Source organism: Formica exsecta, unplaced genomic scaffold (genome assembly GCF_003651465.1).
Source record: "Formica exsecta isolate Colony F162 unplaced genomic scaffold, ASM365146v1 scaffold122, whole genome shotgun sequence".
Taxonomy (NCBI): Eukaryota; Metazoa; Arthropoda; class Insecta; order Hymenoptera; family Formicidae; genus Formica; species Formica exsecta.
This window is the reverse complement of record NW_021848556.1, coordinates 1217798-1231673: the sequence shown is the minus strand read 5'-3', so window position 1 is coordinate 1231673 and position 13876 is coordinate 1217798. Positions and strand designations below refer to the sequence as shown.

At 40.5% G+C, this 13876-nt stretch overlaps 3 protein-coding genes and 1 pseudogene across 3 annotated transcripts; 2 read left to right on the top strand and 2 right to left on the bottom strand.

The window, feature by feature from the left end:
• Positions 1-1142: 1142 nt before the first annotated feature.
• Positions 1143-2928, bottom strand: LOC115245560 (pupal cuticle protein-like). The gene is made up of 3 exons (XM_029823937.1): positions 2785-2928; positions 1872-2514; positions 1143-1529 (listed from the first exon to the last, which is right to left on the bottom strand). The coding sequence occupies exons 1-3, from the start codon at positions 2794-2796 to the stop codon at positions 1336-1338; spliced, it is 849 nt and encodes a 282-aa protein (XP_029679797.1). The 5' UTR covers positions 2797-2928; the 3' UTR covers positions 1143-1335.
• Positions 2929-5507: 2579 nt separating this feature from the next.
• LOC115245562 (cuticle protein 18.7-like) lies at positions 5508-6592 on the bottom strand. Its single transcript, XM_029823939.1, has 2 exons — positions 6493-6592; positions 5508-6050 (listed from the first exon to the last, which is right to left on the bottom strand). The coding sequence occupies exons 1-2, from the start codon at positions 6502-6504 to the stop codon at positions 5577-5579; spliced, it is 486 nt and encodes a 161-aa protein (XP_029679799.1). The 5' UTR covers positions 6505-6592; the 3' UTR covers positions 5508-5576.
• A 1297-nt stretch (positions 6593-7889) lies between these two features.
• On the top strand, positions 7890-9325 carry LOC115245561. The gene has a single exon (XM_029823938.1). It carries the CDS (start codon positions 7992-7994, stop codon positions 8685-8687), a length of 696 nt encoding a protein of 231 aa, XP_029679798.1. The 5' UTR covers positions 7890-7991; the 3' UTR covers positions 8688-9325.
• A 520-nt stretch (positions 9326-9845) lies between these two features.
• On the top strand, positions 9846-13564 carry LOC115245528 (annotated as a pseudogene).
• The last annotated feature ends 312 nt before the right edge of the window (positions 13565-13876 follow it).

Below are 13876 nucleotides of genomic sequence, written 5' to 3'. Positions count from 1 at the left end.
ATTTCTATCTCGATTAAGACATAAGAATTGCATCACGTGAGCCGCGATTTCTTTCACGAGAGATCCCGCGTTTCGCGAGTTCTTTTCTCCGCGCGTGTCGATGAGAAAAGAATCTTAAGTTGATCTCATTTATTTACATTTCAATCTCTCAAAATATTAATCTTTCTCTCAATATTAATCTTTCTCTCTATCTTTCAATGTTACCATTAATTACAAAGAAAACTAATAAAACTACACTCAAAAAAATGTCTTGCTGATATAGGTAGATTTCTAGGTGACACAACAAGAATTTATCGCTATTTTTTGTATCTGTTAGAATATTGTCTGCTCCTTTATAGAATTTATAGCAGCAATATTCTAATAATATCTTCTAGAAAATTTAGGTCCCATTGCCAAATGTTAATCACTGCATTGGATAAATATGAGTTTCGATACTACAGCTAGAACGATCTTTGTGAGAAATATAACTGCCAATTATAACTGCAGCATTGAAAAATTGAGAGAAATTGTTTAAAAGAGCTAGATAGATTGGGCGCATTATACAAATATGTTATATGTGAGGATTATATATTCATTTGTTTCTTGCGGCTAATTTTTTCTGTGTACCACAGCCAAACTTTATAACGAGTATGATTGGCCTTAACATGGATAGGCGCCACAGAAAAACATTCTTTCTAAATTTCACAAACAGTTCAGATATAAATTCTGTCTCTGTCACTTAGATTGATTAAATGCGAAACATATGCGATATCACAGTATTTGCTAATCATTTATGTACCTCGGTTAATTTTGCGCACCCAGAAAATTTTTGCTGTAGTTGCAATACCACTTTTTTGAATGTACGCTTTAAATTTGTAGAAATTAGTTAATCGAATATTTGTATGCATTCGATGCACAATAGACAATTTGAATTTGAAATGTTAGTTATTGTATTATTGTGTTTAATTAACGATGTATAAATTATGAAATATTCTTTGTAATAATAATTAAGATTTATACCGCTCATCAATTTACAAAGACCAGATATAAAATTTAATATAATTTAACTAAGTATTTGTTTCAAATCCCTTCAAATAAAAATCATTTTATATTAAAAAGAAAGATAAGGGAAGATGAGGAGACAAATGTTCAGGTTCATCCTTCCATCAAATCTTTATTCAGCAGTCTTTATATATCACAATTATCGGGTGTTTGAAGAAAAGGCACAATACAAGTATTTGCAATGAACATATCGTAAGAAAAAAGTGATTAAAAAGGTGAATCTAAAATAAAAGTCCATAGAGAGAAGAGGAAAACAATTTATTAATCTAGAGTATGTACAGATTCGCGCCAAGATCAGTAGGTTCCTATCAGACGCTGGGACTGATAACGCTGAGGCTGGTAACCCGACGACGGATTGTACGCTTGTTGCGTGGCGTAAGGCTGAGTTCCAGGATACGAGGATCCTGAAAATTGTTGGGAAGCACCGTAATGTCCTAGATTAGAATTGTAGTTGACGGGAGCGGGACCGGCCGGCGATCCAGAATAAGCTAAAATCATACATAATGAAACGTTGTAGAAAATACTTGGCGATTTAAAGGAACAAGACAGAACGTGAGAATATATAATCAACAAAACTAATTAAGCCTTTATAGAACAGAATTAGTCTTTAATATTATAAGAATTTATTACATTATTTCTATCGATTTATTATATTTCCACGTTAAGGCAGTGTCTGAAACTTTTCAATTTAATCTGTTTTTGCCGAGAGATTCTCTGCCGAGCTATTAAATTTCGAGATCTTGTTAAGCCGATGCGAGAGCGGATTTTATCCACGCCCTACGCGTCTTACGCAGCCCACGCAACAAATCATCAGTTCTCCCTCGGCTCACCTTGACCCTGGTCCTCGTTCGGATGAGCGCTCGCGTGCTTGTAGGCCCGAGCCTCGGCCTCGGCGAGCTCGGCCAGTCTGGCAGCCTTCAGGGCTGCCACTTCCGGTGTGTCTACGACCGTCCCGTCCTCGGCTAACGGCGCCGGCACGAAGGTAGTGGTCTTGGCGGGTAGCGCGTAACCCTTCTGGTCCACGAAATTTGCCCGAGCGTCGTATTGCTGGAGATGCTGATAGCTGACCGGCGCGTAGACTGGCGGCGCCGGCACATGATTCACCGTCTGATAGATCGGAGTAGGTCGCTGATAATCGCCGGCCTGTCTCTGATAGGGCACTGCCGTAGGTTGAACGGCCGCTGGGTAGCTGTAAGTCGGAGACGAGACGTGCGGATTGTAACCGGACGGCTGTTGCTGATTCTTCTCGTCCTGGACCGCGCGGGCGGCGGCCCTCGCGAATTCGGCAAAGTGCGCGGCCTTCGCCTGTGCCACTTCCGGCGTGTCGATGACGTTTCCGTCCTCGCCGACCGGAGCCGGTGGCGCGAAGCTCGGGGCGATCTGCTGGGACTGGGGGTGGACCAAGGGACTCCCGTACGGGGATGGACCGACGTACGCGGCTCTACAGGTCACCGCTGTGGCGAGCAGGAAAATCTAGGAGAGAGAAGATTGAGAAAGATGCCGCGATACTTGCTTCGTGTGAAAAAATGTGTATTTTTATTTTTTATGTACAATTACCTTTCTAGCTATTTTTTTTTATTTAAAAATTCCTAGATTCATTTTAATAATCGCCAATTTTCAACGTTTACGCACAATCAATTGTTGAACCATTGTTGCTTATCGAATCATTGAGTTGCGCGATCGACATTTCTCGCGATTACTTTCGATCAACCTTTCACTTTCCTTTATCCCGGGATCACTTACCAGGCCTCTCATGATGGTCCAGGGGCTTATATCCTTCGCTGGGCTCCCACGCCTTCTTCCTGATAAAAAAAGAGCGCTGCTGCTCTGTCAGTATTCGCTCCCAGGACTGAGGGACCCGGGCCGGACGTCGGTTCGGCGTTTTATGTTTCTGGAGAACGGCCAGTCGGTACCATTTATATATAGTCGCGTTCGTCCGTCCCCTCCCACGTGGACCGATTACCAGCGACCTGGAGGGAGCCAAAGAGGTGATCGGCTAACCCGGGATGTTTGCTCGGGGGATCGGAAAAGGAAAGGCTGTCTCCTTCTCTCGTTTCTCTCTTTCTCTCTTTCGCCATCGGTGACCTTGACATTTGAACGGGGTTCCTGCACTTGTAATCGGAAACGTATCGCGGTAGCTAATGGTGCACTCGATTGCATTTTGATTGACAGACTTAAATTGCAATCGATCTCTCTCGCGTGCGCGCGACAGATCGGGAATTTTCATTCACGGAATTAACGTCGAAAAATATCTCGATTACACGAGTTTCCTTTTACGATATTTCTTCTTTTTTCGCGTCGATCAAAATTCTGCGGCAGGAATTTAATAACGCATATATTAATTCAATGTTTCATTATCCTTATCGCGTTATTGAACCAAAGAACCTCTATTTTTCACTCCGCTTCGAATGAGTCTGATTAAATCGCGTCCGCTGATAGAATGGACCATGCGATGTTGAGAAACAACGAAGGCGTGTTTGAACGCTAAACGACTTACCAGCCCTGAACAAACGACTCGAAGGACTCAAAGTCGAAGGACGAAGTGCATCGAGAATGCATTCCCGTGATACAAAACGCATTGCTGTAGTACATTTAAGGCGTATACGGATCTCTGCAATAATTTTATATAAGATGTCTTCAAACATATTCGTCGTATAAATATTTCAAACATTTTTTATTAATTATAATCTCTTAAGTCAAAATATTCTAATTTTAGTTTATAATATTTCTATAGTTATAATGCTATAATTAAATTATAGAATTTTATATTCTATTCTTAAATTAAAATTCTATTCTATTATATAATTATATAGAAATTTTTATTTAATTTTTATATAATGTAATAGATTTCTCAGAAGGTGAACCCAGAGATAATTTTAATATCTCTCTATAAAGGCGTGTGTTTTATACATCGAATATGTATTGAATAGATCCGAGCACGATGTATGCAAGAGGTGTGTCGCGCAAACACCTTTGACATCGCTCGATATAAAAACTTATTGTACATTGCAAAGTGCACCGGTAAATGCGAACAAGCAAGGTGACGCGTTACTGTCATCGTAGGAGGGGCCGCGCCTTTCCTCGCCGTTTCGCTCATTAACACCCGTCGTTACTTCACTATCACACGGCTTATCAATCTGCATTGCCGCGCTCGATTGGATCGACGAATGATTTGTTGCGACCACCCCTGAGTCGTTCGTTCGACGAGCGAGAAATATTGATGTTACGAAAGTGACAGTGTGACTATTATTGCGCGGGATAGTCATCGCGGCGCAAATCTTACCGCAAAGCGGATAAAATATTTTTGCTAGATTGGGCAGATTTCACATTGTGCGATTCGGTGAAACGCGAATGTCGCGTAATCATTAAGTAAGAAAAAGAAAATGACGTGTGTGTAACACGAGAAAGCAAAGCGGCCGGTATTTTTTTTCGATAATCCTCGCGAAAAACTAATTGATTACATGCGAAGGAGCTGCCTGTCAATGTTACATAGACCATGTAGCGCTTATGGGGTGACCTAAAAAATCAGTCATTCGAGAAATGGCCGAAAATCGTGCGCAACAAGTCTATTATCGTCATCGTCTTTCAATGATTATGTCATTATTGTTAGCGAGATTACATATGCTCGGCAACATAAGCGGTTACAAGAAGCGTTCGCTATTACAATAGCGATAGATATAAATATCGAGAGATTGATGAGCATAAATAAAAAGTTTATAAAAATAGCGAGCGCGTTAATAATAATTTTCACAGACAATGAGTTCACTTGCTAAATTTGTAAAAGGCATATTTCTAAATTATTGCATCTCATGAATGGGATTGCGACGTTTCATTGTGGTGCAAACGGTCGATCTTTCCTGAGATCAAGAAGTCATCGTCTCATTAATGGCATTACTTTATCACTTTGACAGCTCCGCATAAGTTTCATGCAAACATTTACAATATCATGGTGTATAAAAAAAAATTTGCTCTCTTTTCATAATAAATATTTAAATGTCTAATTAGGTATGTATTCTTCGTGTGACGACACCAGACTATTATACGAATAGTTTCGTTATGTAATTCGATAAAGAGAAAAGCATGATTGTTTATGAAATAAATATGTAAAGAGTTCTAAATTTTAGAGAGAAATTTATAATTTATATGGTATTATAATAAAATATTCTTTATTAATCTTTTATTATTCTCTGCATAAGATACGCTTGTTAGAATGCAGTTGCATAGCATTTATCGCTAGTTATTGCATCTTTGCAAGTTTTTACGCAAACTTCGGAAATGAAATATTTGCTTTACAATTAGCGATATTATAAAAAATGTATTGGAATATTTTGCAAAATATATTTATTAATTCAGAACTTTGTATGAGTCGGAGCAAGTCTCACAAGGACATCTTCAAAAATTCTAGCTGTAATTTTGTAACGTACAAAAGGAGAGTGATAATTGAAAAGAAATACTCGCAGAATTACGCCATGCCAAGGTAATCCAAATTTATTTACATCCCAACGTTATTGTGTGTTTTTTATAACAAGTTTAATTCAATGGATATAGAGACGAGCGATCGGCGCACCGTGACCCAGGAAGACGAGCGGTTGTTCGTAAACGGCCGATCTCGCGGCCTCGTGGCTGAATTTCTCGTTGATGTGCGCCGCTGCGTGTTCCGCCTTGGCGAGGGCGACTTCCGGCGTGTCCACGACGCGCCCGTCGAGCCCGATCGGTGCCCCGGGCACCAGCTTCGTCGCCACCGCGACCGGTTCCACCAGCTGGGCCCCGCCGATCACGGCCACGTTCGCCGGCGCGACGTAAGTGAGCACGTCGGCCGATCTGACGGCTTCCTGGGCCAGATTGATCTTCTCGTTGATGTGAGCGGCCGCGTGCTCGGCCTTGGCCAACGCTACTTCCGCTGTGTCCACTACCCGGCCGTCTAGACCGATCGGTGCCCCGGGTGTTAGCTTGGCGTAAATCAGTGATGGACGAGCGAAGGCGCAAGCCAGAACAGCGGAAAGAACGATCTGAAAAATGTATCATGGGAGAGAGAGAGAGATTTATTTTTTGTATATTAATACTCTCTATTTTTTTACAGGAAGTTTTATACTTTATTTCATATCTTCTGTATTTACTTAAGCAAGTTCTGAGAAAAGAACTGTTTAATTACTGTTTAATCTTAACACAAATATACTGTATGCATTAAAAAATTAATTAATATATGTTAATTTAGAGTTGTTTAATGTATGTTTAGTTTATTACAAAAAAAAAAATATAATCTATTCACGTAATCCAAGCATTTTAAATAAAAGCTAATACACAGTAGATACAATTAAAGGAATATCAGTCTTCATCTGTCGTTTCTTTAATTTTATCGCAAACGCAACAATATAAAATTAAGAAAATATACCGTAATATTAATTATATAATATAATATTTTCAGAACTAAAATTTTTAATTTATACTCACGAAAACCTTCATGTTGAATGGAATCGCTTAGCTCCTTTTTAGCGCTACCGATGATCAGTACTCGCCAAGGTGCTCGGATAATATGTCCTACACCCCAATGCCGCTTTATATATACCCCGTCGGAAAAAGAGGCTTTGTGCCGAACGCTTCATGTTACCAGGATATGTCCATCGCCACGTATACCAATCGGTATACACATCTGACATTGACGCCCATCGTCGTCTCGCTTTCATTCATGTGATCGCGATTAGCGTCACCTCTGTCGGCACTCACGACCCTCACGACGTTCACCTAAATTGGTCGTCCCTCCTCCTTCCAACTAGATCAATCGAATCTGCGTAGAAATGATCGATTCGTCGTGCTCGCTTTTTTGACGTCGCTTATTTGTCCATGATTTCCTTATACATTTTGAATTTGATCATTGATGTAAATATATAATTCTTTGTCTTTTGGACAACTTACAACTATTTGATAACTATTTGATGAAGAAAGGACTGCTTATTTAAGAGATTTATATCGTTAAGTGAAATATCAGCGATAAACAAAGTTTCACCACAATTAAATTCTGCATCAAAACTTTCAAAAATGTGTAGCAATCATATAATCATTCTCAGCTCAAAAAGTGTTTCAAAATCAACGTTTATTATAAAATATGTTATATGTATAAGTATATAAATTATTTTAAAAATTTATCTTCTTTCCTAAAGAGAGAAATTATTTAAATGTAACTAATTATTAATAAATTATAAATCAATCCAATTTTTACATATATAAGATAAATTTTGTTTATTAGTAAAAAATGAACACCATAAATTATTATACGCTTTAATTTTACTTTTTATATTTATTCGGAAAAATCTGTAAATATACTAGATTAATTATAAAAATTTGTAAAAAGCAACAAGTGCAAAAAGATTGACGAATTCGTTTTCACATCGGTCTAATCAAGGATTAAGTAATACGGTAAACAGGCAAGCAGACAGGTAGGCAGGCAGGCAGATAGAAAGGCATCCTTACCTAATCGAGCAAAAACAACAATAAGCCCGCTCCTAGCATTGATTACGCGATCGCGACGCAGCCTTTACGTCGTAAGCGCGACCTTGTAGATCGCGGCCGATCTGGCGGAGAAATGGGAACGGGATCGTGTGTCTTCCCGACCTCGTAAGAAAGAAAATCCCTCTCCGTTTCATCCCGCCGTCGTCTCCCGCCATCCCGCCGTAAGCTCTCGCTTTACAGGCTTACCTTGCTCCAGCGAAACGGAAGTGGCCGATCACCGCATGCACCACTTTCCGTTTCTCGGATGATTCTAGGTCTCCTCCCTTCGCGCCGTCCCGCGATCGTCCCTATCGATCGTCCTATTACGTGATCTAGAAGGGCTATAAAAGCGACCGCGCCAGCGTGCATCGAGTGCATCCTACGTGACATTGCACTGTCCTCGTCGTCGATTGCGTTGAACAAGACCGTCACTTCCTGTGTTCTGGATATCCCGACAAAGAGAGATGAGACGCTTCGCGATCGTGATGATGGGCCTGATCAGTCTGATTTCGGCTAAGCCCGCTCTTCTGTCCGTACCGTTGACGTACGTGACACCCTTGACACCCGTTGGTACCAACCGCGGACAGACTCTGGACAGGCCTAAAGACCCGATCGCGCATCTCGACGAGAGAAGGACGAATTCGGCAAACGAAGCTGGGGCTTCAATTGGGCCACGAGAACAAGAATCGTCATCCCGATTCGTCAACGACGGCGCGCCTCTCGGCGTCGACGGTAGGGTCGTGGACACGCCGGAAGTCGCGGCAGCTAAAGCGGCCCACGCGGCCGCGCACGTCAAAGAGAAGATCAATCTAGCGAACGAGGCTGCGAGATCCGGTAGCGCAACGAATTTGTCGGAAACCAACGACGATGTGACCCTCACCGAAACAATTCTGAATACACCGAAAGTCACGCGTGTCAACGAGAAGATCAACCTGGAAGGCGACGTTCTCGCGCGACTCCGCGACGGTTCCGTGGTCCCGTTGGTGCTCGGCAACGGTGTCGTCGCTCTGGTGCCCGTCGGTCTCGACGGCAGGCCCCTGGACAACGTGCCGGAAACGGTGGTGGCTCGTGACGATCAGAATCCGGCGAACAACGCGAGATCCGTGGACGCTCTGGCGATCGCAGGTCCAGCTCTCGCTTACGGCAGATTGATTTACTAAAAGAAGGGATTTACCCGAAGCACCCTTTTGGAAAAGACATGTTTCTTAGCTTAGGTGTTGAATAATTGCATGTCAGATAGTAATGGATTATGCATAGGCGGTTACTCTCTTCTATCTCTTTCTTGTTGCATCATTGTTTACGAGGCGATCTATTGTGGGGCATTTTATTTAATATATGATACAATTACAGCAAGGTTTGGTCTTCATAATTTATACTAAAAAAAGAAATATATGAGATTATATAACGAAAAATTATAAAATCATTGTAAAAGGCAACTATTATTGACTATATATAATTAAAGATGAATTAATGTATTAATATAAATTCTGCTGATCTCTTTTAACACATAATCGCACATAACACTTGAAGACAAAAGAAGAAGTTTTATATAAACAAAAATTACATAATAAAATGTCAAATGTAAAAAATGCTTTTATTCGACAAAAGAACGAAAGATGCGATAGAATTAGTATAGAATATTTATCTATCTTTTGTTTGTAGAACAATTATTCTCAGCCAAGACACTATGCGCATTCTACTAGATTTACAAAAACAGAAACATTATACCATATAAAATATTGTGAAAAATTGTTATCTTACAATGAATATAAAATAAATCGTTTATCTCCTGCATGTATTTTGTGGCTCAAGCATTCGATTTGTCTCGACTCAAATAGCGAGACGGTAATAAAATATTCCGCATCTCATTTCGCAGTCTCCATAAGATCTTATAGACTTAACCGATTCTCGCGAACCAGTCGAGAGATTCCGCACCCCTAAGCGAATCGATCGAGAGGATATAAACGGGCGATAAATTAGCGTCCCTAATAATCCTCCTCTTCGCGATTCCGCTCGGTACCCTTCCCTTCCCCCGCGATAACGATCGCGAGATTACGCGCGACCTTGGCGGTAGCGAGACGTAGAGCGAGGCGGATCCTGGCTCGGAAAAAAGGCGCCTGATGGAAAACAGGCATATCTCTGTCCCGAAGCCGGATTCCGATGATCGCGACCTCGAAGACACTCACGAGACCAGTTTTCGCCGCGTTCGCGGTCTTCGTCGGCTTCACGAGTTTTTCTTCGCGAGAGGAGGAAGAGGACCACGCGTTGCCTCAGGGCGTGGTCGCACGCCATCGCGTATATAAAGGTGTCCTGGCTGCATGTCGGAATCGAGGATACACAATCGACGTGTCGTCAATACGTAAAGATCACCATGAAGATCGCGTCCGTAAGTGCTCGTCCTGGCTATTCCGTGTGTAGAAAAACCGATATCGATTCTAAGATCCGCGTCGCGTTGGTGGTCTTACGTGGGTTTCGCGACTACAGGATTATCTCTAACAAAAATCGCTCGTGATATAAATTATTCGGCGGAGGAGATTCGCTTCTCTCTCCTTGTGTCGTAAAATTTTTATTTTACTAGAGAAATCTGTTTGATAAAAGCAGTGAGCAAGAGGCTTTATATTCTATATTCTATTTATAGCTAGATTATTATATGATTAATACAGTGGTAGTCTAATACATACGGGCAGAGTTAAAAATTACGCAAGAGGGAAGAAAATTTTTATTTTAAAAATCTAGGCATAAATGTTGGAGCACAATAAATTTATGACAGACGCAACGGGGATTCGATTCACGCCGCTCTCGAAGTAAACAACTGATAATCATCTCGTTGTAATATCATCCCGGATGATATTAATCCATAATTCTAAACACCTAACACCTCCCGCAAATTTGCGATAAATAAGATATCATACAAACCGCAGGCAAACGCGGCAAGTTATACAAATCTCTGCAAATCATAATCATAGGCTGATCTGACACACGTTTTCAGCTTTTTCTTGTTCAGTGCTTGATTGCTTCCGGCTTTGCCAAGTCGGTGTTCCTTGGCTATCAGGACAGCCTGGGCCAGTACAGTTTCGGCTACAGCGCGCCAGGATCGGCCAGGTCGGAGGTCAGAACGTCCAACGGCGCGACCAGAGGCACTTACAGCTACGTCGATGAAACCGGCGTGATCCAGACCGCGCAATACGTCGCCGACGGCGAGAATGGGTTCCGGGTGTTCGCCACGAATCTTCCGCAGGCGCCGCTTCCGGTCCAGGACACGCCGGAAGTGATGGCCGCGCGCACGGCGCATCTTCAGGCTGTGGAAATGGCGACGCGAAGGGACGAACAGGCTCAGAGTCTTGACATGAATCAAGAGGGGAACGCGCAGGAAAGAAAACTCGAGGGTAATCAAGGTAACGCGAATCTCGGCAAAACGCAAGAACAATTGGAAGCCAAACTTCCGCTGAAGGAAGAGAACAAGAACACGAAGAAGGACGAGCTGAAAAAGGATAACGACGAGAGTCTGCAAGCGGTTGCTTCCAGAAGCGGCGTCGATAAGACGAGCGAGAATTCGCAGAATATCCATGAGGTATGTTAATTATAAAAAAATAATTCTGCCGCAATCTTTAAAAAATAATTTTTGTAAGAATGATAATATTTTTTATATTTGACTCACCTTGCGTATAAATTATTTATTCGAGTCTTAGAATTTCTAAAATCTCTTTTCCATTCCCTCAAAACTCTTCTCTCTTAAAATAATTCTTTAAATATACTTCATGGACATTGGATTAAAAAAGCTATCTTATTTTCTCTTATAAATTTTTAAATAATATTTAATAAAAAGAATTCAGTTTATTTATATAAAATTTGTAAATTCTTGAACGAGATAGTTAATGGAATGTCCAAGCTACCAGTGTTTGAAAATTTCGCGAAATATTCCCGTCCCGAAATTCCTCATCGATATTTTGAAAAATGGTCAACAGGAATCCTCCGGAAAAGCGACGGAGGAAATTGTCGGCGGCGCAAACATCCCGGCGATTCCATTAATTTCCTCTCGTGTGCTGTTACCTCAGGCACCGGGCGGAAACGCGGTGCCGATATTCCGCATCACCCATGGAATCCACGAGATCGAGCCTTCCGACATACCAGAGTCATCGATCGTTCAAGGTCACTAGATTGTAACTTTTCTTATTCAATCTCTCTTCTCCGACTTTATTAGATATTATATATTACCGTGAATTATTTTTTGACAAAAATGTTCAAATTCTCACGTAATTGTCAACGTTAATTGTTCAATGCGGTTTGTTATATAAATATTTTGATTATCCCATGTTTGGGATAATTAGGATTAGATTAATTTGAAAATTTGACAGGTCGAGACTCTATATATGCGATATTTTATTAAAATTATTTTTTTCGTTAAAAGAAAGTTAAATTGCATATAATAGAGAATATCTTTAATTAAGATCAGTTCTCTTACTTTTCTCGATCGACTTTTTCGCTCTTTTTCCGAAGGTCATATTTTCCGAGGCCGAAAGCCAGGTCTGACGTCGCCCTTTTCGAATCGCGACCGGTTCGCAAACTCGCTTGTTGATAATCTCGTAAATTGGTCTTGCCAATTAACAAGATTGTCGCGAATTATCGAAAATAATTGTCGGCTTTTCCCCGCAGGCACTTCCGGCGCGATCACGCCAGCGGCGACGATCTTGAAGAGCACGACAATGTCTGACAATCAAGCAGCAACGCTGGAGGAGGAACTACAGTCGCAACGATTGAATGAACAAATTGTCTATTTCAATTGCAATCAGAATGCGCCATTTAGTGTATATCCGCTGCGTTCGTCGAGTTTCATTAGATACGTGTCGCCGGTGTCCCTTCATTACGTCACTATGTAAATTCGACAGAATATACATATCCTCGGGAGAGATGCGACGACTTTCAACTTGGAACAAAAAATCTGGAATAAAATCTCAGATGAAATGAGCAGATTGAATCGGGCTGTTTCTCCTTTGCGTTTTTTATGTGTCTCAAGATATTTTTATTCTTCTTTACAAAATAATGCGGGATGTTATTGGACAATACACAACGGAGTATGATATATGCGTATATAATAATCGATACTAAGGATAAGGATAATTATAATCAGCATCATTGTCGTCGTCGCCGCCATCGTCACCTGTCATACTAGTGAAAATACTTATAGTACTTATTGGCGCATAAAGTAATACTAAGTTATATATAAATGAGATAAAAAAACTAAATAGTGTAAAATCCTTAAAAAGAATCGCAGCTTCTTACAGTCGCGAGTAATGAGAACTTATCAGGGAGAATTGACAGTTAATAAGATTCGATGATAAAATCATCAAATACGTAACTCTAGATTGTGCATACACGATATGTGTCAGTTGGAACAAATCATACTCCTAACATCTCAATTACATTCAGAAAATTTCAGACAAGACATTTTACGCAACATCGGAAAAAATACATTAAAATTTCATCTAAAAGTTTACCTTGAATTCTGAATCACTTTGATTGAAATTGATCTGAGTAAGCCAGTTGACGATTCTCGAATAACACTCAAAAATGTAATGCAACTGGCTTTCGTGATATCAGATGACTATGCGTTAATCAGAAGATACGGTGCTTTTTTTTTTTTTTTACTGATCCGATTTATTCGATAATTGCATCGAGAAGAACTGCTGTAATCATACAAGCAGCCGCGAGGCTGCCATTCGTATATGGACAATTTAAGCTCGAAGTGGATCGTGTAATAATTCATCATCACGGCAGGATAAATCTCGAGGAATTCCGCGCACACTCGTCCGAAATTAATTACAGCGATTGATATTACAATTATATCCCTTTCTCGCGTATGCTAATCACTTGTCACGCTTCTCGTGATGGTGGCGTAATCGCAATATTCATCCGGATAACGAAAGTGACAGACAGTTATAATAAGATTGTCGATCCTATTTGATCTCGCTCGAGAGATAATAATGTTATAATGACAATAATAATATAACGATAATCATACAATAAAAGTATATTAATAGCAACGTTCGTGTGTGAAGAAAGTGTTGTAATAATATAATCGATATCTCTCTCTCTGTGCCTCTGCAGGCCCCGTCCTGTTGCCGTTTTTCTCTATATATAACATTCTCTTTTACATATATATTTATATATATATATATATATAAATCTAAATTTTAATATGTATTTATAATGTTTATATTTATATATAACACACTTGTTCTAGACGTCAAACGCATTGACTTCGAGAAGCTCGGATGATCGATACCTTCCGATCCTCATCGCGCGCGTACTTTTCTTCTTTTTTTTTTGCTTACTATCTGTTCATAATCTC

What these genes read in the sequence shown, in the direction of transcription:
- LOC115245560 (XM_029823937.1), bottom strand. An exon ending in GAACGAGGACCAGGGTCAAG is followed by an intron (nt 1,530 to 1,871) that starts GTGAGCCGAGGG and finishes GTATGATTTTAG; the next exon opens with CTTATTCTGGATCGCCGGCC.
- LOC115245561 (XM_029823938.1), top strand. Translation starts at nt 7,992, where the DNA reads ATGAGACGCTTCGCGATCGTGATGATGGGCCTGATCAGTCTGATTTCG.